This window comes from Lethenteron reissneri, chromosome 29 (genome assembly GCF_015708825.2).
Source record: "Lethenteron reissneri isolate LAM-NWPU_2019-01 chromosome 29, ASM1570882v1, whole genome shotgun sequence".
Lineage (NCBI taxonomy): Eukaryota > Metazoa > Chordata > Hyperoartia > Petromyzontiformes > Petromyzontidae > Lethenteron > Lethenteron reissneri.
In genome coordinates this window covers 13700002-13723762 of record NC_083807.1, presented here as the reverse complement: position 1 = coordinate 13723762, position 23761 = coordinate 13700002, and the positions used below count along the sequence as shown (strand labels likewise).

Below are 23761 nucleotides of genomic sequence, written 5' to 3'. Positions count from 1 at the left end.
CAGCATCTCAAAATAGCAAACCATGACCTTTATTAGATTGCGGCAAGGATAACGGAAATGTTTTGCGTTTATTACGTCCAGGTAAAGTAGGAAGGGTGGGGAGAAACACAGCGCTGGGGAATGTAAATATTCGTGCTGATCAAAACACCTTGAACTTGGATAGATGCAAATGATCGATCCTTGGCAAGGAAAGAAGAGGAAGGTATTAAGCCTGTATGTGAAGATGGGGATGATATGGTCAGCATTGTGGACAGCTGTAGGAGGGTGGCGAGGGCTACAGTCGTTCCACATGCCAAAATTCTTCTCGTGGTTTACTTTTTTGTGTTTGTTTCACACAGTGTTGTGTCGAGCTAGGCCCCACGTCTGTCGGAGAAGAAGGCCATTGCCTCGTAACGCCTGGAAGTTCACCGGAATTGGTTCAAGCGAGCCTGACTGCAGATGAGAGACGCTGAATGTCCAAACTGGTCTGCAGTGCGCTTGTGTTGAAAGGGCGCTGCCAGAAAGTGGTGTGGCAGAACCATGCTTTTTTTTTGTGGTGGCACAGATCTATAAAGGATGCTGGTGTTGTCGGCTTGTTTAGTTCCAGATAGTGTCTACTGATCAGTATTGTCTCTTCAGTGTCATTTGTTTAATATAATTTGGTGTGTGTGTGCATATATACGTATTAATTGCCATTTTAATAAGTCAAGTATATAAGCCCATCGTGTCTATACGGTTGTATTATGCATGGGTTTGTGTGGGTCGTTGCAGGGACTTGCTGCAGTCCAGGTTACAATGTCGAAACATTTATGAATCGGCAAAGGTTCATCCTCCACTTAAAAGTAAAGTGTAATATTACTGTGGCCCTCGTAGGCTTTCTTTTACGGCACCGCAAGTCGAACAAAGTGGAGCGGTGGCACTGCTATAAACCCAGCAACTCGAGTTTGATTGCCGGCCACAGAATTCGCAAGTGGCGAGTGACATCTGCACCAGCTACTGGGCACTGCCTGCCACTCCTTGGCAAAACCCATATTGACCATGGTGGTGAAGTACGGACAAGCAATCTGCATGACTGACACGTGTCAAACAACCCTGACATCATCCAGCAGTGGAGTGACAAAGGGGCTATGAATAATTATTTGGGATTCACTCCTTCACGAGGGCTTTGGATCATGCTGAACCGCGCTCGAACGCATCATACACGTGGTTCCATAAATGGAATATTATACAATTATGTATGGTATTGGTCGCTAAAGCCTACGTGTTAAATGGAATATCAAAGAATCGCCAGACTGCGACTGTGGTGAAGCCCAAACCTCAAACGCAAGCCGACGGGTGCGCCATCCACACCCTTTCGGTGTCGCCGCAATCCACACAGCGTCTACTGCCACCTTGGGTTGGTTGAGGGATCCTAACATTGAACAATGACATCATTTATACAAACGGGTTGCTATACGAAAGAAGAAGATTTTGCAGGACAACAGCAGTTTCCTTTAATCTGTACATTTGTTTTCGAAGGGTGGCCCTGGTGGCATGAGGTTGAAATTCCAGACTGTGACCAGGAGAGGGCGATGCTTTGCCAGGCAGTCGCGTGAGTGTTGGGTGTGACTCGCTGGCATTTGCTGGACATGTCATCACCCCTCAGCTATGCTTTCCCACAGGATTATCACACTGGGAGGAATTTTTTTTGGCACAGAATGTTTTGCAGTGACACAACATAGATGAATAGCCGTGCCGGAATTGGCTAGTCATCAGCACAAGTAAAACAGGAGGTTATTCGAATGCGTGATTTTGTCAAGAAGAATGGACAGCGATTGGCAGTAGTTGAGTGTTATGCCTGATATACAGTACGGTCACATTTCTGGCTCCACAGTCATTGTTTTGTTAACCATGCCGCGGTTTGTGCAGCAGTAGTGCTAAAAGTACCTTTAAAATGAGTGTCCATTTTTGAGAATTTATAGTTTTTATTTCATAGTCCTGTTTTAATTCACTGCTGGATGAAATCCTCACAATGCTGTTGGCCCTCGTGGTTGTTCACCATCCTGGTTAGTGTGCATTGGCGACATGGGGGGAAGGAGGAACCCAGGACTGCTTCAGATGTCACTTGCCGCTGATGTTAGCCATGGCCTGGAATTGAACCTAGGTAATTCGATTGATAGCGCAGTTAACTATCCACTGCACCATCCCTTCCTGCCCTCAAGCCCCCCACCAAGTAGTTAGTCGATTTAACGTTCCTCGTTAAAGGACAACATTTCACTTTGCTTTATATAATTAACATTAACAGCTTAAAGGCTGTGTAATGGTAGTGTTAATATTACATTTGGTGCCACGCTGATCCAAAGCTCAATCTGTGGACGTCTTGCTCACACGTCTGGAAACCCTGGGACTGTCATGAATCTGCTCCATTACACAATTGCACGTGTGCATTGCCTGCAACAAATCGTGTGCTTCCGGGGAGGGGGGGGAGGCTGATTTATGAGTGTCTGACGCTCTTCTTCACATAGTTTCCTCCGAGGCTTTGTTATGGAGCAAGGGGCGGAGAGGTGAGGAGGCTTCACAGCCAGGCCCTAATTACTCCTGCCTGTTAATCGCATTCTCCGGCTTCCTGTTTGCATGATGAAGCCACCCCTCCTCCTTCCTTGCCCCCCAGTTGAGCTCGCAGTCACTTCAAAGACTTTGTATGCAGACCTGCGTTTCCTCCATTGTTTTACTTTTTTCCCTCTCTCTCTCTCTCTTCTGAAGCGGAACTGATGAAAAAACGTCACGAGCTGGGAAGATTCAGTGGTCGTTTTAAACTCGGGGCACACGTGATGAACAACAATGCCCGTAGCTGGCATGGCTGCTTACTTTGCCTGTCACATGTATTTAAAATTTCCCTTCAGCCCCTCCCCCCCCAGTAAGTGATAAGTCTAGTTACATAAATACTTCTTCCTGCTTGTGCAATGGATGAGGTAATATTACTATTGGTCATGCAAAATGCTTTGGCGAGAATGTTGATTCTTCAAGTGTCACTTTGGAAGTTGATTGTGGGCCAAGGCAGCTCGCGTAAGAGGCTGGCACCAAAGTGCTCACACTTCAGAGAAGGGGGTGGGGGGGTAACGTTTGGAGCTTTGGATTTCAAGCCGTTTCACACTCCTCCATGCAATTTCTGCAACATTCCAAAGCCGTCCTGGGCATTGCACTAACGCGAGTCGGTCTTACACTTTGCTCTGAATTCGATTGCGGTAATTGTGCATACTCGGCCATGGCTTGTCTCCCGCCAGCACGCCCCACGCACCACCCATTAATCCTTGCTCGGCTGAAGTTCTGAAGCAATCTGCCTGGGCGATTGGGGAGGGCGACACGGGTGTTTGAATATATATTTTTTGCCCTCCAAATGATGAACACGTGAGACGGTCGAAATATAGACTGTGAAAATTCTACAAAAAGTAACACCTTGCTTTGTAAGATGTAATGTTGACTGGCTAATGCACTTAATATAATGGTTGCTCTGTGATAGGTATCACTGTATATCAATATATGCATCAAATCGTTCGTCTAAGAATCGATGTTTCTGTACTGTACACGTATTTGTATATGTTGTATGGGGTGGCGCAGCAGGGCAATGGTTAGTGTAGAGCACAGCTAACATCAGTGGCGAGTGGTGTCTGAACTGGTCCTGGGCGCCCCTTCCTGAACCCGCATTGATTGGAGTGAAATATGGTTGAGCAAAAAACAGGACTGACATGGCTTGGAGAGAGGCCTTAATCCAGCAGTGTATTGACAAATGTATGTAAATGGTTTTAATTAGTATTATGTATACACTATGTAATGGGTGTACATGAAACCTGCAGCAATTTGTAATACAACTTTTATTATGTAAAAAAAAAATTCAATGCAATAATAATCTTGAATGGCGACAGTGGATTGTTACGTTTCTACTTTATGGTCCATTCTAATTTCATTAAACGTTCATGCCCTTTATCCACTGCTGGATGACGTCCCCTCCCCACTGCTGTGTGGGTCATTGAGAGCTGTTTGACCATACTGCACCATGCCAGTCGGTGTGCGTTAGTGAAAGGGGTGGTGCAGCACCCAGAACTGGTTCGGATATCTCTCTCGATTTATCTTAGCTGTGGCTGGAATTCAAACTCGAGTCACGCGGTGTTTAAAGCGCAGGTGTGTTAACCACTGCGCACCCACTCCCCCCCGTGTTATATCATACCTGTAAAGTAATATTGACGTCTTCATTGCATCGGCCATAATTAACATATAATCTGTCGAATTCAAACTATTTTTTCCTATTTACAAGTGCTTAAGACGCGCAATCAATATGTTTGATGGCGATTGAGACCTGATTGATCAGAAGTGTGTTTGGTTGCTGCATGGGAATTAATTTCACGTACTTTTCAGTGGCAAAACGTGCTTTTACAGTGTTTTAATTAAGGGCAGGATGATTATCTTCCCTGGCACCATGCAAAGCAGGCAGGCGACATCTGGACCACGTGGCAGGGAAACATACGTCAGGAGCGGGGGGATGCTATGTCAATGTGTCCGGGTAATCCCAGTGGAGCTTAAAAATTTGCATTTTGGATTAAACATTTGCACCATTTTGCTAAACTGTTGTAGAAGCGGATGATATGTAACATTGTTTTTAAAAGTGGATTGTGCTGATATGCAAGAAATGAGAGGTGAAAGTGCAGTGCCTGTACTTTGTGGGGGTTAAACGGTGTGTTTTTGGCTGAATAACGATGCAGAAGTCATATTTCTGCACGAGTAAATGAACCTCGTTTTGCCTTGTTTTGCTGTTTTTGTATGTTTTGGACCCTCTCAGTAATGAGGTGTTGTTTGCAAGTGCACAGCAAGTATCCTTGAGGCTGCACTGCTTGTAGAACGTACGACAATTTTCTTTGCACGTTATTTGTGCTTGCGGCTGTAAAGTGTGGTATACGATTGCAGTAAAGATGAGTAAATGTTTTGGAGACGGGGGACTAACATTGAACTGCCCCCTCATTTTTGTCGCTGTCCCCTTGCCTCATTTAGTTGTTTTTCGATGTTGCTGTCCGAGATGCTTGTGTGTCTGGCCCTGGGGCCTGCCTTGGTTTTTTTGTTTGCACTTAAAAAAAAGAGATTACACCCGTTTAAATGTTTAACAAAGCCAAGGCTTTTTGATCAATAACAATGGAAATAAATTACTTTGGAGAACACCCCTCCCCTGCATTCCTTTAATACCATTTGTTACATGTTTTTGTTGTAGGGACACTCACTGAATGAAACCTGTTGGTGAATTGTGGATTTTTTTAGATTCAAGAACGAGAGTAAGGAGACAGCTAAAGTTGCAAAAAATTTAAAGTTTCTGATAGCTTTTATCTGTCAACCGTATGTGCATATTGACCATATGGCCCTGCTGGTGTTTTCACTGAGAGTCCAGGAGGTTGTTGATGTAATAGCAAGACTCGAGCTGTGAGGTGCTCTCACTCCCCAATGACTCAGAGTTACCACGGTCTGGCAATGCTGTCACTTGAATGTCATCACCCGTATGCAAAATATCATGATTTTCATGGCTCATGCGTTCTTGTCGTTGTTTTCCTTCCCAACAAAATATGGGAATTAACAACGGTGCATTTTAAATGCATTTTTCAACAGCTATTGCATATTAAAGGAGTGCTTTGCAAAATGTTTTCTGGAGTTAATTGACGACATGACGATATGGACGTAATTTTTGTAGTTCATTGATTTATTTTTGTGGAGTGTAACTGACCACATGTGCCTCATAATTGTTCTAAGTTGTAAAGTTGCAATTATTAAATAGCGATAGCAGGTTTGTGATTGACCTGCAGTTGTATAACTTTTTAAGCTATTTCCACTGATTATGCAGCGAAGCACAAAACGATACAATTAAATTCTGAAATGCAACTTAAAAGAATGGGATAATCCTCCTTGTGAGAATTAACATTGTATCTTATGATAAAATACTTTTTGCATGACAACCGTACCATATGTATGTATGTTTGAACTTTTTTGAAATGCAACTTAAAAGAATGGGATAATCCTCCTTGTGATAATTAAAATTGTATCCTATCATGAAAGACTATGTGCGCGATAACCGTGCCAGATGTATACTGAACTTATTTCCCACCGTACATAGCTAGTCGTGCTAAACGGTGGTGCGCGTCTCGAATGCAAGTCTCGCTCCTCTCCAGCGTGTACACGTTCGCCAATGGCGGTCCGACTCTTTTTCCGCCGTCTCTGATCCCCGCCACCCCATTGCATGTCGCGTCCGCTGTGCGTGCAGTCTCCTGTCTGGGCGTGTACAAGAAAAGCGGCCCTCCGGTGCCGCCTCGGCTGGGCCCCAAGCCCTTTGTGTCCGTCGGGACTCAGAGCAGCACGGAGTCGACGTCTGCGGCGGTGACCGCGGTGACGGCGGCGGCGGCGGCGCAGGACGTGTATCTGGAGCACATGCCTCAGCAGGGGGAGGTGCCGGTGCGAGACGGACTCCTCCGTGAGCCCTGGGGAGGAGGGGGTGGCTCCGAGGTGGCACAGCCGCCACAGCACAAGCCCTGGTCTCGCGTGAGTGTCGCAAATGCATTTTCGCACGCGAACAGCTGCGGGTGGTTGTTTGTTTAAAACTAAAAACAACTATTTTGTACTTTACCAGGCAAGGGCCACTGAGATATCTAGCTCTTTTTCGTGTGGCTTTTTCTCCGGGTTCTCCAATTTTCCCTTCATTTTTGAATCATGTGTTCAGAGTATATTTGGCCACTATACATTTCTGCATGATAGGCCACTTGATTGAGCTGTCATTTGTGGCCAGGTCGCTTCTGAAAAAGAGCTATGTAGCTCAGTGGGCTTTCCTCTCCTGGTACCATAAAAAATAGTTTAGTTTTAGTTTATTGTTCCTGTGAAATTAACTCATTGATTCCTGCACCCATTTTGAGGACTGTCTGCCAGACTGACTTTTTGTCTCTCTGTTGTGTTCTCAACTACCACCATGCTGAAGGTCACAAAACACATTTCTGCTTCTTCCCTGCTCGATGTTTGGAGTTCCCTCTCATTGTCTCTTTTCGCAAACTCTTATAACCTTGGAAAATTCAAGAAACATGTTAACCCTTTATCTATATTACAGCTTCGACAAGTGCTGTTCGTTGCTTGCCGCTTTACTCTATGGGCCTGTGCCCCGCTGCTGTGATTCTTCCCATGCAGCAATCGGAATACACGCAAAAACTCACTCGTACATAAACATTCACACGATACACAGAGAATGCCCATCCATACACACTTTATACCAATACCCGCCATTCGCCACTAAGTGATGGTGATGTCACCAGGCCAGGTGCACCGAGGCCACACGTATACCCATACTTACACACACACACCTACCAGGCAACCAAGCTATACAAAGATCCCCCATATAGCCTTTACCAACTGTTGGGCCAAGTTATGTTAGCGAGCACCTATGAAGGCCGGCACTGCACACGAAGGCGGTGGGTGGCCAGCACCACGCCCAGCCACCTTTGTTTCCCTAGTGCTCGCGTTTTACACATCACACCAGGTACTCATTTGAGCCTGAGTCGGCCTATGGAAGGCCAAGGACTTGTTCAAATAATCATCACTGGTGTTGGTCATGAGTAGGAATCGAACTCGGGTCGCCGGGTTATCAGCGCTGCACTACTGTTCCCAATACTATACATATATACTGACACCCATACAGACACATACCGATACGTAATACTGTACCGACACAATTATACATAATATATTATACGTAGTCTCTGAGTTCGCCCCCTGATGTAGACTGTTGCTGTGACATATGGAGTGACTTCATAGCCTAGCTGTAACGTTACATCGTGCCGATTGTGGGCTCGGTTGGTGCAGTCTACATGTATTACCGTACTGGTACAAACTTTTGCTGTACATTGTAGTGTTTTGTAAAAAAAATCCTATGGAATTTCGAAATTACAATGTTAATTTTAAATGCACATTAATTTAGGCTACACTATTTAGAAATTTTCATATCTATTTAATTGGCTTTGTGGTTTCACAAAATGCATTATTCAGAACAGTGTTTACTTTGTGGGGTGTTATAGCAATTCACTGTATTTTGACTTTTCAGAATGATATAACATTTTTTTCTTACGTGAATATCGGATTGGTTTTTATGACCAAAGTCACCATTGGAAAAAGGAGACATTTAATCTCAACCTGGTTTTTGTCATTTACTCCAATTTCATCTGTTATGCTATTGGCATCATGTCATGAAACAAAGAATCGTTTTAGAGTAGCCCATGGGAAGAAAATACACAGCTACCTCGAGAATTATTTAAGTGGCCTCTGGTGCACATGATAGAGTGCATCACTTTCTCACCTGCTACTCCACGTGAGAGTAATGTTTTTCACATGACGGCAAGACCAATGTTTTTTAATTGAGAGGCTGATGGGCGGTGGGATTGTCAGTTATCATCCGGTCGGTCTCATTCCTAATTTCACCATTTAGGCTTTACCACATCCCTTACTCATTATTATTTTCATGGTGAAACCATGAAATCGGCTCGTGTGCGCAGGTGCTATGCGGATTAGTAAGTACATTGTAGGATTGTGAGAGTTGGTGACAGCAGTTGAATCGGAATATTAATATACACTTGAGGAATCTGATGAGCTATAAAGCTCTTTTTCACAGATGTGCAGTATTGATCGGGTCCAATGATGATGATGATGATGATGGCGGTGACGATACCGGTGGTTGCGTTGTTCGTGTGCACACAGACAAACTGTGTGACTATGAGCGCCTCCCTGGAGAGCGTGCGTGCTTCCCGTGACGGGCCCGCGGCAGGCCGCAGCTCGCCCGCGCGCCGCTCCATGGACCGCCAGGCGTCGGGCTCGACAGACGGGCCCGAGAGCCTCGTCTCGGACGAGTCGGGAAAGTCTCTGGCGTCGCCGGGCGGCAAGAAGCGGCCCTCCGTGGCCGTGCAGGTGGACATTCCCGAGGCGGCAGCCGCGGCAGCCGCGGTCGCGGCGGTGCTGTCGGATGCCGAGAGCGGGGAGAGCGGCGAGCGCTACCATTCGATAGGCGTGCAGGTGGAGGACGAGCGCAGGTGAGAGGTGGGGAAGGGAGTTGGGCGGATGGGGTGGGGGGGCCTCCTCATGCCGCCGCCGCCACCAACATGCTCAGGTGTTTGACTTCTTTCAGAGCTGCTGTGAACCAGTGTTCATTCCTGGCGGAAATATGTTTAAAGGCTTAGTGGGTTTCCTGGAGTTGACTGTTCGGATTTAATTGTATTGATCTATTAATAAACAACCAGCTTTGTGGGTGTTTTTTTTACAATAAATTTTTTTTTAGTTTTGTGTTAAAGCTTGCATTCTTCTAACTTTTACACTGCAATGTTGTGAAATCCGAATGTAGTGTTTTCCAATATTTTTCAGTTACATGACTAAATCCTCATTGTGAGCAGGAGTCTTTATCTTGCGAACATTTAATCACTTAAGCACATTTTCTGGTGGCCTCTGCTAAGGAGCATTTGCTTAGTTTAACCACACTAAGATCATCTATTATCAGGGGGTGGGGGGGTTACTGGATTTTCAAAAATGCTGGATAATCACATTATTATTTAAAATAGCTTATTTTTGCACATTCTTGTATGACATGTTGTAGGTGTTCTTATGGTGTTTTAAATTTGTTTATTACCTGAAATTGGCATAAACAAAACAAAATATCCTACTTTAAAGAGTTACTATTTACTGTACCATACTTATTACTCCAACCTCGAAGAGTCTGCATAGGGTAATGCATTTTTACATGCGGTATTGTCATTGTTTAAGTTGTATGTAGTGTATTATGTACTGTATATAATATTTAACTCTGATATCGAGCATAGCTATTTTGTGTGTCGCGCACATGGTGCCGATTTGCTTAACTGGTGTTACAGCCTTTGGAGCGGTTTTGCTGGATCGCCCCCGTAACTGCCGGATAATCATGGAAGCTGGATAATTGCGTGCGCCGGATAATTTATGATCAACTTTATTTTTAGTTGTTCCCCAATGCTTTAATGTTATTGTTCACACGTGTAACTTTTTAAAATGTATACTGTAAGACTCGCTTCATCCGCTGAACACGCACTTCAAGTGCTCTTATAGATGCCCACATGCTGGTTGGTATTTAGAAAATGCATGTCTTTAAATTGTGTAAATGTCAATAGCAACATTTGCTGCAAAACGAGCAGTTGCCAGTCTGAGCAAGTAACGATTGGAACTATTCTATCGGTAGATCATTGAAAGGTATCAAGTTATTGTAAGGTATCGTGTATGATTCTCCTTACTGTCTTGGCATAAGGTCATATTTTAAGCTTATGCACTTAAAACGTACTCTGAGAAACTGGCATGAAACACTGATACCTCCCGTAAGTTTCCAAAGGCAAACTGCCAAGCTGTAAATGTTTTTACACCTCCGCATTCAACGTGCAGGATAAGGTTAATCAAACGCGAAGTCGTCGACGCTTGTGGACCAGCAGGACAGGTTAATCCTTCCGACAAATTTGTTCTACCCCACACAAAGGGCCCATAGCGCATACAGTAGTGTGCACTCTGCGCAATTCACTTTGCGCCCTGTGTCTGTGGTACGCCAGTTATTCCACGGGGGGTGCAGCAGTTGTGAGATGTTAACTGCCTCACCTGGTATACAGGAGAAGCCGTGGGTTCGATCCAGACCCTGACGCCTGTATTTTTCGAGTTTGCGTGTTCTCCCCATGGTCGTGTGAATTTTTCTTCGAGTTCTACAGTTTTTTCCCTCCATGTTTTTATAAAAGTGCGTTTGGCGTATTTGGCTGCAATAAATTTTGACGTGATAAGCCACCACTCCATTGGGCTATCATTTGTGGCCAGGTTGTTTCTGATAAAGAGCTGTATAGCTCAGTGGGCGTTACCTGGTAAACATTTTTAAAATATCATAATTAAAAAATAAATAACATTTAAACCTTATGGGTGGCCCTCCAACGTGTGCTTTTGCAGGTATGCACCCTGTCTCGATATGCAAGACGCGTATCTGATGATAATAATGAATGATGTGTGGTATTGGCAGAAGAGTCGTTGTTTTAACCTTGTAATTGAAACACTTCGTGTATGGTTATGATGTGGGTTACGTTTATGATATTATAACTGCAATTTGCTTGAAAATCAAATTAAAATTATAAATGTCGCATAAGTATTTTTTTGGAAAGTCGATATGTAGACTATTTTCTTAATCTGCCATGAGAGTACAGTGGTTTTGCAGATGCCTATAAAAGGCACAATGCCAATCTATATTATGATGCATTTTGGCCATTGGTAAATAAAGTTAATTGTAGAGGGTTTTTTTGCAGTTTCATATAGCACCCATGACCACCTTGTAATGAATCCCTTTCGCTCAGCACAGTGGTTTTTTTACAGAAGGAAAACTATAAAGGAAGCATGTGGACCAATAAACTTTTGTTTCCACAATAAATAGGTCTGCTATTTGCCTTGTACATCCCGTGAAATGTCTTTACTCAATGGAGACATTCATCCTGTGCCATGTCAGAGCCGGCCGCTACACAAGATCCAACAGCGTGACCACCGCCGTGCAAGCAGACCTGGAGGTGGAAGACCTGGCCCGCCTCTCGATCTTCACACCGGAGAAGGTGACCCGCTCCGCGTCGTCGTCCTCCAGGGCGAGCCACTCGCGGTCGGGAACGCCCGTCGCCGGCCACTCTGCCTTCCAGCACGTGGCGCAGCAGGCCTCGACGGAAAAGGGGAGCCAGACCCCTGCGAGCAGCGACAAGCCGTCGCACAGGGAGGGCGGCAAATCGGGCAGCCGCGCCGCTGCGTCGAGCGTCGACCGGAGCGGCGTACGCCGCAGCAGCTCCCAGCAGCAGCACGGCCGAGCCGTCCTGACGCAGGAAGACTGCGGAGGCCAGGCCGCAAGTCTCGACGGCGGCCCTCCTCCCAATGGAGGGCGCGTGTCGCCATGCGTGCGAGACGGCCGCTGGTTCATGCGGCTGCTGCAGAGCGAGACAGAGCGGCTGCAGGGCTGGTGCTCTCAGATGGAGGTGGAGACTCAGGGCAAGCAGCTGTCCGAGGAAGGTGAGGGGGCATCCTTTACGATTCATTTCTGTCTTCGTGATTTTTAACACTCAACTAAAGCTATTGCCAAAGTATGTTTATTTTAGCAGGTAAGGCCTACTGAAGCATTCTTCCCATTTATCAAAAAAAAAAATTGTCTCCCGTGCTAAAAGGAAAATTCTGTGATTTTTTTTTTCTTTAGATCTTGAGTGGCTTTTAATTGACCATAAGAACATAATTTGTAGTGGTAGGAATTGAACGTCCTTCAACGAAAATACCTAACATTCCAGTTTTGTAAATAGTTGGTTACAGTCAGAATTAGACTGCATATTTATGGTTGCATTAGGAATGTCATGCTGAGTTTATTGCTGTTCTATTTCAGGTACTTTTTATTTAATGATAATATGCATTTGTCAGTGTTGTGGTCATGATACAATAACTGTGCAGCATGCTGCCAATGACTATACACTAAACAAATTATATCAGGTTGTGCATAGACAGAATCTTTGTAAACAATTCCACTTGGTCACCTGTAATCATAACGTAAAGTTGCCTTGCTTATAACTGAGATACGAGAGATGACTGCACCTTGAAAAATCTTTCAGTTAAAGTAAGTAAATGAGTTAAAGCAAATAAAAAGGAAACATGGGTTTGTATAGAACTGTTTGAACTGGAGAAGGGTTTACCCTTGCGAGAGATTACTGGGATGTGTGTGTGTGTGCGCGTACGCCTCCTGCAGTTCTGGGGAAAATTCGCAGTGCTGTAGGCAGTGCGCAGCTTCTCATCGCCCAGAAGTTCAAGCAGTTCCATGGTCTCTGCCAGCAAAATTTGGTGAGTCTTATGCTCTGAGCTTGCACCATTTTCCCTCCTTGGAGACTGAAGCGTTACATACATATCACCTATTTCAGATGATCTGCTTAAAAACAAATACTTTTCCCGCCAGCCGTTTAATTGGCTTTCTGTCAGTACTGTAGATGGAATTGTCTAAATTCTTTGGGGTATTCGCACACCAACCCGAACAAAAGCCCCCCACATAGCTCCCTGGACCACACCCATATCCCACCACATTCGAGCTATGCCCCTGAGCTATTGAGAACCTAATTTGTAAAAAAAAAAAATACCAGGGCCTGAAGAAATACTCGAATATAAATGATCAAAACTGCTTACCAAAAGGAACCACTGCTACACTGCCACGAAATAAGTGGCGTGAGCCGATGGAAAACACGGCACAATGTTTGTACCGTGAACAATTATTCAAGTCGGGGTTTGGATTAAAATGATGACGCAAACAGGAGGTGAACAGGAAGAGTGTGGGATGCTTTTGTTATACAATTTTTTTTTTTAAATGAATAGCAACATAGCGAAGTGCGTGATTAAATAGCACCGCAAAAAAGATGCCTTTGCAGTGGGAAATACTGACCATAGGTGAGAAAAGATGCTGAAAGTTGCTCTCCACGTTTCGGACAGGGGCCAAACAATGGGCTTATCTGTCATTCCGTCAGGAGCTGAGGGCAACTTATACTAATTTTTCTCACCTCCGGCTAGCGTTTCTTACGACCGAGGCATCTTGCCTTTGCAGTTTTCTCTGCCGCATCTTTAAAAAAAATTCAAATACCAATGTGCCTCAAAGTACATTTTTAATCGGTGCATAGTACTGCTGGCTGTGGCATATGCATCAAAAGCAGAGCCAATGACAAATACATTAAGTAAAGGGTGTAAATAAGCATGGTGAGATGGAAGCTTGGAATTCCACTCGGGCTCAGAAAGAGAAACGCATGGATCAGGGAGCAAACACAATTCAGACATCATTTTGACTGTTAAAAAAAGAAAGTGGCTCGGAACAGAATACACCATTAGAAGGAATAAGGGACAACGCATTGGACGAGACTGGTGATGAAATGACACCCATGGGAGACGACATGCCCAGGAGGATGGACACCCAAAATATGGAATGATGAGGAGGGAGATGCATTGTTGCATTGCAGGACTGTTAGATGCTGATGGCATCGGGAATACTTCATCCAGCAGTGGATAAAGAATGTATGCCCGTGATGATTCTCTGTAAGCCTTGTATACTTGAGCAGCATTTGTGTTAATGGATGTAATTGAAACAAATATTTGAAGGTTAGCTCTTGTTTTATAAAAGCTGTTTTGTGTTCGGGCACCCATTGACAAACTGTCTCTTTTCTCCTCGCTTGGCACAATACCAATAAATAGTTTAAACTTACCTTAATTACTCACGACATGTTCATTTGAATCTCAAATACAGTACCTACACTCGTTTTGTGTTTGTTATTATATTTTGTTTATTTTTAAGTGGACCAGAAACTGTCAAAATATTGCACCACATACTACAAGTGTGACCCGAGCGGTGAGTAATTTTCTGTAGTTATTTTAACTCTTAACACTTAATGCTAGTGACGTACATGCCTTTTTGTGTATATTTGTTCCTTTATCTTCACGCAGCAATCTCCATTCGATATTTTTCTTAAGACTATACATTTCTAATACATTAAATAATAACTATCCGTTATATATATATATATCCATAGACTAAATATATATATTTATGTCTGCCTATTGGCCTCCAGGACTTGCGTTGATAGCCAACATTTGTTTAAATGCACAAACTCAGTTTTTTCTAAATAAGCCCAAATAAGTTTGTATTCTTTTAAACCCATGTGTAATTGTGTGTCTATTGTAAACAGCACACGCGCCGATTGGTATCGCCCATAAGATGACCGGTAACTTTTACTTGCTGCTTTTCAAAAGCAGGTTGTGACAAAAGTTCAGTTTAATCCAGCCACTTCCTTTTCATTACAGTGCCCTCCCATGTGCCTTTAGGTTTTTTTGTTTTCATGCGACCACATGTGAAGCGGTGAATGACTTGTCTTCCAAAAGTGGTCAAACCAGTTTGGCCAACAGTTGTCACGATCACATGTTTGAACGGTTTCTCAAGCTGGCCGTCAGGACCCAGTCAGTATGTCAAACACCTCTTCCGCAGCTCGGAGGCATAGGTTTGACGAAATTCAGTGACATCTGAACTCTTGTTTGTCACACATCTTTCTAGTTTGGCTGACGTACTTAAATACATAACTGTTGAGCTACCCCCACTGAACTATGGCCTAGTCGTTTGTGTAGTTGACCTACCATCTGGTGTAGTGGAAATGCTATGAAGGTGCCTTTTGCAGAAGGCTGATTACTTTTTACGTGGTAATTTACAAATAAAGATATCTTTTATTGTTAGTTTGAAAGATAGAGTAATATTATACACTTTCATTACACTGGTTAGGCATCATTCCTTTTCTTAAGAATGCATTAAGTATGCATTTTAATACAGGGTGCACAGAATACAATGTAGACAGCCATAGGAAGACCAATGTGAAATATACAGAGATAGGGCTAGACTGTTTAAGTCATGATTGTATTTTTGGGTTTGTATAGCATATGAGTGTAATGTAAAATTGTACCCTATAACCCTACTCCACCTTATGAAGCCAAATATTATACTTGGACAACGTTACTAAAAAACGATTACGAATCGGCATTTCTAGAATGCCTCGCTAATGTTTTTGGTTGGAGTGCCATTTGCACCTCTGACTTTTAGTGGAAATAAAGTTGGCCTCCATATGAACTGTAACTTACCCGTTATGTTCTTACTGTTAGTTTAATCGGATTAGTTAAATGTTTCATTAACCCGATTTAACAAATGCACTTGCGTGCTCGCAGTGCTAAGAATGAATAGCCTCAATTACTTGGGAATGCAAAACATTAGAATAGCATTAGTGGCAATAAATGTTTTGCTTTATAAAAGGAGGGATGGGTGACAGGTGCCCAGTGTAATGGCACCGTGTGTGCATATCTCCTATGCTGTGCCGCATGCACGCTGAGACCTTGTCTTATCTTGTTATGCATCTATCAAAATGACCACATTGTGTGGGTCCAAAGCGCTGCCACAGGGGACTTTACAAATAGGCACGGTGAAAGAAACGATCGGGCTCTTTGTAATTGTAAAAACTTACTGTCCTTGTTTTTGTTGCTTTGTTTCGTTCCTGTTTCAACCACCACCCTGTGTTTAATATAACAATTAGAGATTTGATATTTGGAGTTAGCGCAGTGTAACGGTGAAAAGGCAGAGGATTCTTTAGTTCCCACACAGTTGCCATGAGTCGCTGTGTACTTTAAAGTATTGCGTACATACGCTGGGGTATTGTTGACTTTACTTGTTATCGAAACATGGCCAATTTTTCAATGGCGATTCCGCGAGGCTGGCCAAACATCGAGCGGCCTCAACTTTCTTCCCTGAAACACCGCACCGAGCTCAACCACAGCCGCCATATTGTGCCAATCACACCATCCATCATCCGTCTTGGAATTGTATTCTGTTTCCATTCTAATAGTCAAATACAATTCCAGGTTGAAAACTGTGACGATCCACCCAGCGCGAATCTTAATAGAAACGACAAAACGTCATAAATGAGTAACCTATCCGAATTAAATACACATTGTTTTACATACTGTGAACTGTTTTATACTATTTTATTTTTTTTACTTTTAAGGCCACAGTGTTATTGACTAACGTTTCACGTTCTTGTGCACCACTACCGAACACAGTATCACCAAAAAAATGTTTCAAATGAAATCGAATTATATTTGCAGCTTACCTTTTTTAAAATGAAAATGGTATATATAGCATTGCCTAATTCCTTGACATTCTTATTTTACCCAAGGCTCAAGTCCACTGCACATTGCAAATAGATTTCCCACCACTGACGCCCAGAGAATGAGCCCCCTCCCCAGGAAGGGCCAACGTGCTAATTACTGAGTATCAGTTCTACACAATTGAACGCCCCAACCATGGCACCAATGTTAATGATGCTGTTGTGGGAATGTGAAGCTAAATTAATACAAAACAATGGGTGTGTGTGTGACACACACACACATTCCTCCCCGTCTCCCTACATCTGTAAGTAAAATGTCAAACTTCGCATTTTCATTACTTACATGGTGGGCAAAGTGATCCGTTTTATCTTTTTAAGGTCGGCCTCCTGCTAGGGCAGCAGTTTGCCCCCTGTTTGTCTTGCATGCAACCTCCTGCTGCTCCGCATAAGGAGTGTTTTAATTAGACCCTTGCTTTGGTGTTCAATTGGGGAGAAAAGCTATTCATATGAGGATAGTTTTGGACTTTCATCAGCAAATCAGTGCCCAATTGCAACTCAAAATAGGTGTTTGGCTTTATGAATAAATATTTTTACAAGTGCAAAAAAAAAAAGTATATTTATATAGACGTATGAATGTCTTTTTTTATTTGTCGTTTGACCGGATGAGAACTGAAGAGGCAGTCAAAATTTTGAAGTTACATGGGTTGCCAAAATGTAATGGCATGAAAACAATTCCATCATTGAAGCAAATAAAACCACGTGTTCATTATTGACTGAGAAGGCGTGTCATCTACAACTTGTAATCAATGTTAATGTTTCCAGAGTGAAACAGAAACAATGATTTGTATAGTTTTAAATGAAGCACTGATATACTTTAACACTAGATAAAGTTGATAGATTAGAAGTCGCACTTTGTAAACGTTTTAGTTTCGTTGGCTGTGTACATATTTTTTGTTTATATTGTACAGTTGCTAAGTTACCTTATGCATCCATGTTCATATGTTTTATTCACGCTTTTCATTTTGAATTGCTAAATTTGTGAGGCTGCCTTGTTTTTTCTATTTGTATTCAAGACATTTCGCGATAGCTCTTGCTTTGGAGTATTTGGACAACTTTTACTTTTGAGCATCTTGTGAATGTGCAAGGAAACTGCGGGAGTACCTGAGGAGACTGCTCAAGTCCGCAACCGTAGAACGTCCGCAAACCTTACTTGCTGTACTGTCGCATTGCATCACGACTTGGTGTTTCACACACCAACGTTAGCTGTTGCACGAGCCGTCATCCCCCACATCCCAAATTGGATTTGTTCTTTGCGAGTGGTCGATCAACCGGTACGTGACGGTCTCTCTGGCCAGCTGCTTTACTCGAACCTTAACACCTTAACGGTTCGTATTTTGCACAAATGCAGGACCCGGACGCCACGCCTCGCCCCACCTCCACAGACCTGGCTGGCTTCTGGGACATGCTGCAGCTGTCCGTGGAGGACGTGAGCACGCGGTTTCACGAGCTGCAGCAGCTCAAGGTGGCCGGATGGATTCAGGCCACGCCGCCGCCTCCTGCCGCCAAGGTGAGGATGGGTTGCACTGCCGTTGTCGTTATGAGCCCCCACACGATTCGCCTTCCCTGCTACCGACGTGAACTTCGCGAGCGAGCTTCGAAGTTTACGTCGGTTGCAGGGATCGATTTTCGTAGGTGAATTATGTGCCCGGTTGTACGTTTGCACCGTTAAACCCTTGGCGAGCAGAAATGATGTAAAAGGTGCTGCCCTGCAATTATTTGCGCGCGCTACTGCTTGTGGAAGAGCCTCCACTGTCGAGGAAGCTCGAGAGAGAACCCCCTGTCTAGAGAGCCCCCCCCCCCTCTCTCGGGTGACCTATTCTGTCATGCGAACCAGACAACGTCTTGCTCGAAGAGGTGGAAGTACCCATACGTTACCCCACCATTCCCGGCCTCCCGATCTACTGTCTGCTGATCCCATTCATACTGCCGAGTGGACAGAGGCATTAAGTATCAACTCCGATTGGGAAAATTTGAAAATAAGCTGAATAAAAAATATTTTCAAACTTGCATGCCGTTTCTTAACTACTTAGCTAATTTTACAAATGTATGTGATTAATGCATAACTTTGATAAAATATACCAAATTAATACTTGGCATATTAATTATTTTAAATTTAGATTTAAACAAATTTCTTTAGAACTGCTTTTTGTGTGTAGTTGGTTGTTCCTTTCCCCCGCACCTCCAATTATCACATGGTTGGCTACATATGGTGTGAAAGAAGTTATACTAGCCCCCCCCACCTCATATAACCATCCCCATAACCGCCTGTCCCCCTCCGCCCACACAACCCTAACATAGATCGTAATTGGCGCCACGGTGGCGATGTTAACTTCCTCGCCTGGTATACAAGAGGTTGTGGGTTCTATCCCGACCCCGACGATGCCTGTATATTTGGAGTTTGCGTGTTCTCCCCATGGTCGTATTGATGTTTCTTCGGTCCTCCAGTTTTTCCCTCCACATTTAGGAACGTGCGTTTTAAGACTTTGGCTGATTGAAATGTCCACACGATGAGCCACTTCGTGGCGCTATCATTTGTGATAGCCAGGTCGCTTCTGAAATAAAAGCTGTATAGCTCGTTTGGTCGTTACCTGGTAAAATAACATGAAAGTGTGGGATTTTAGTCTAATTATATCCGTTTTGTGGGCTGCACAGGAAGCGGGCCGCCAACTGGCGACGGCGGGGTCGGTGACGTCGCGCCGCGGAGGCCGCGCCCTCCGGGGCTCCCTGAGCCGCGACAAGTCGAGCAGCGAGTCGGCCGACAAGCAGCGCGCCGAGGAGGCACGCAAGCGGCTCATGGCGGCCAAGCGGGCTGCGGCCGGCCGCCAGAGCTCTGCCACGGAGAGCTCCGACAACATCGAGATCTACATTCCTGAGGCGCAGACGCGACTGTGAGGCGGCGGCGAGGCGGGGGAGGCCTTGCCCTCTCACGCCCGCCAGCCCCCGTCCACACCCACACCCATCTCCCCGTCATTGGCACAAACCCCAGGTTGGCACTGTGACTGGATCACAGCGAGGCAAAGCAACTGCAGAGAGCACCTTTTGAGCCCGACGTGTAGTTGTTATTTTCAAGTGGAGCTGCGATGTAGCCCCGTATTTTTGCAGCGAAGAAGTCGACAGTAAAAATGCAGAAATTGCCGCCTCGGGAGTTTCCCCAAGGCCCTTGGACTTGCAACCTCCTCCTACGCACCGTCGCTGCAACACAAGCCTGCATTCCGAATTGTAAAGAAGGCAGTCTGTTCAATTTGGATTCAGCATTCTACAATTCATTTGCGATGGAGATGTGATACTCCAGCAGATATATTTTAATTATTTGCCATTGGACATTTTAAATGAAACAACCCACTCAATGAAACAAAAAAAATCGTCTCGTCTTATATGAAACCAATAACATTTATACACAGTTCAGCATCGCCAAATTAGTAGCTTGCAACAGATGCTTTTTGGTCTGTGCAGAAGGTCTTTAAACGTGCGGATACCATGGATGAACATCAGAGAGACTAATTGAGTGAAAATTGGACTTTGAGCAAATGCACTTGTGCAAAAATGAGTGTACCACAGAAGTAGCCGATGTATGTTGTTTATTGCCTTCCTATACAGGTAAATATAAAGAACAATTTTGAATAAAACTACATTTTGACTTAAAATTTTCGTGACTGCAGGAATTAATATTCTTTGGTTCTTTCGGTAAAGTAACATAGATAGAAAAATCATGATAAGTGTACTGGCAATCTATAATGTAGACGGTAGTCTGGTTATTAAGTTTGGTGAGCGTACTGGCAGTCTATAATAGACTAGCCTACAGTCTACATTAGACTGCCAGTACACTCACCCAGCTTAATAACCGGGCTACAGTCGACATTAATACTATTTGGGTCTTTCGGTAAAGTCACGTAGATAGAAAAATAATAAAATACAAAATCACGACGTTTCCATCGCAACACAAGCAATCGTCTTCAGGTGACAAAAATACAGCGGGCAGACTGCTGAGGCAGGAAGAAAAATGTTCTCTATCTTCGTGGCTTCACCAAAAGACCCAAAGAGTTTGAATTCCTGCAGTCACGAAAAGCTTGAAGTCAGGAGTCTACATTAGTGTTTTTATTGTTATTTTATTTTTATTCACTTTATTATTATTTTTCTACGTGACTTTATCGAAAGAACCAAATAATTTGAATAAAACTAATTTAACATTCACGTGGGGATATTGTTATTTTTATTTAGTAAATTGGAGACCACACAACCAGGGGAGAGTGTCCATTGCCATGGTTGTAGCCTTGGTTGACCTGTGGATGCCCATGTTACACATTTTGCCTTATGAAGTTATTTTGTTCGGCTGTTCTATATTCCGGATTAATTTGAGCTTCATCATGGACCAGTACAAATGTGTAATGTGTTATATAAATGGCTCTGGGTGCAAAGTTTATACAATTCGGAGCAGCACTATGTGGAATACAACCACATTTGTAAACAATTGCCTCTAAAAAAAACTATTGTGAATTTGTTGGGAATCTTAGCTTTTGAGTCCTTTTTTGTCGTCGAGCATTATTGCACGAATATTTGTGCATCACGTCTAGAATGACACATTTTACTTCATGTACAACCTAACAGAGCCCAGGGAAGTCGCGATTTGATTCTGTGATGCCACCGTTAAAAAAAAAAACAATTGCAGCTTGTTCCTTAGTTGTTGGTGGCCAAAGTTATGCTTTGTAGTAACAACCCTTTAACCTATCCTTTTGAGAGGTTTAATTCCACAATCCCATGTGCAGAGCGTGGAATGGTTCCAATAGAATACCCGGTGCTGTTGTGTATCTGTTGAGGTGTGTGCTATATTAATTGGAGCACACCAGAATAATGCGGGGGGGGGGGTGTGAATAAAACCCACATGGCCAGAGCTTCATCGGCTCTGTCCAGTCATATGTTATCTAAATTCCTTGTGCGCACAGTTGGCAGGGTTGTGCACTGGCTCCGGTTCATCCATACAGGTCCCACCACGGATTTAATAATTGCAGGTGATGAGTTAAGAGTCCTAGGAGGGTGGAGATAATGTATTTTGTGCCAGTGGGTGCCGAGCTCACGCCAGACCTCTTCTCCCTCGTGGATACATGGATTTCTTTTGGCTATAAAATCTGAGATGGACCTCACCTGAATTGGAGTAATGGCACATATGACCGTTGGATATTTGAAGCACTCTTTAAGATTGTTTAATAATTTTAGTAAATTGCACGTGAGAGACTCCACATCAGATGATGTAGTCTATATTAGTTGAATACTGTGAATATTATTGATATTTGCCCAACTGCTTTGAGTTAGATAGCTGCATTCCTGCTTTTATAATGGTGGGCGATAGGCTTGGCTTAGTGAACATTAACACACAAATAAGCATAAATCAATGGGAATAAATAATGCATTACAACTTATTTGACCAAAACAGTGCTAAGTCACAAACTACTTCAAAGTGCATATACGATCCAACACTATCTTTTCTATACACTTGTGGCCATTATTTTCCATAAATCATCAAGCAAACTCCGGTCACTGCATCGCGCACTTTCAAATGTGCTTATACAGCTATTTGGAATGCTCTTCCTGGCAAGCCACTGGAGTCGTGCACTTTTAAATCCTCCAGATTCACAAACTCGTTTCTTTAAAACTGCTTCTTGTGTTTAGTTGTCCTGACCCCCACACCTCTGATTTAGCACGGTTGGCTACGTACTGTGTGAAAGAAGTTCAATATACATAGTACAAGTGTGTTGTATGCCACAACAACAACTTAGAACTCTTGTAAACTGTAAATACAGAACACTAATATGATAGTGCTCATGGGGGGTGTTTTTATTTTACAGTGGTTCAAATTGCAGCTATAATAGATTTCTAGAACAGTGCTTGATTTCCCCATTTACAATAGTTTTCCAGCAATGCTCCCGATTTCCTAATCTCAAATTAATAACTAATTTGTTTATTTAATCGTGCTAAACAGTCAAATGTTTTCCATATGTTATACTATTAATGATATCTGTATAGCTTCAGGTATTTATTTTGATATCAAAAATAGGCACAAATGGCCACTCCCTGTTGGGTTTGATGCAAAGGCAGCTGTTTGGAAGATGCCTTTTCCAGCTCGTGTTTATGTAGCAGCAGTTCTTCGTTACTTCCAACACCTTGTGATCGTGTTCGACGGCTATTTCTTTCTGTAAGAGTGTTTGCCTTTGTACTCTTATGAAGGTGTCTGAGATGCATAGTTAGCCAAGAAACCCATGGCCCATCACAGTTTGGCATTCATGTGCGAAACAGCCTTTTCCATTCATATGAGATTAACAGTGTACAATGACCAACTATTTGGGAACGTAAAATCTGGAGGTTGTGGCTGGCACTCTTCATTATTGGTACCTTTTATCCACAGTCATTTGGATAGCATAGCCGATTACAAACATATTCACCGAGTAATGTTTGGTATTTTATCATTCAACATTATAAATGTATACAGTACTGCAATATATAATTTAAAATTGCATCCATGCTAATATTCTGAAATGAGGATTTTGCAGTGTTGCTTGGTAAATATAGCACAATTATCAAGTGATTTATAATCCTAATATTACACACTAAATATATACGAGTAACAGCGTACGTTCCTGATAAAATTGAACAAAAATGTAACTGTTGCAGTTGTTTACATAATAATTATTTGTCAGAATAGTTTAATAATCACTTCGCTTAAGGCTTTATGCTCACCGTTGGGTGTAAAGTATGATGTGTTGCCACTTGCAGCTTCTCTTTGTAATTGTTTTTCTTGTCTTCTGACCTTTGCACAGTCAATTTTAAACGAGGGTATTTGTCACATCAGAGTGTCTTATACTGGTAAATAATATATGTATATATGTCTGTGTCAGTATGTATGTATATTCCTATATAATATACATATATAACTGGGTATTTAAATCAAAAATAGTGTAAATTAGGATGTACAAGTCACTTCAGTGGCATTGTTTGCAGTGCATAGTAGAATGACAGACTGA

At 43.2% G+C, this 23761-nt stretch overlaps 1 protein-coding gene across 1 annotated transcript in view; it reads left to right on the top strand.

The window, feature by feature from the left end:
* LOC133349280 (disks large-associated protein 2-like) overlaps positions 1 to 20937 on the top strand; it is a 160959-nt gene extending 140022 nt beyond the window's left edge. The window contains exons 7-12 of the mRNA XM_061562650.1: positions 6254 to 6528; positions 8722 to 9050; positions 11507 to 12048; positions 12767 to 12858; positions 18097 to 18255; positions 19401 to 20937. Of these exons, the coding sequence (XP_061418634.1) occupies positions 6254 to 6528; positions 8722 to 9050; positions 11507 to 12048; positions 12767 to 12858; positions 18097 to 18255; positions 19401 to 19640 (1637 nt within the window). The 3' untranslated portion in view covers positions 19641 to 20937. The remainder of the gene's footprint in view (positions 1 to 6253; positions 6529 to 8721; positions 9051 to 11506; positions 12049 to 12766; positions 12859 to 18096; positions 18256 to 19400) is intronic.
* Positions 20938 to 23761: the final 2824 nt, after the last annotated feature.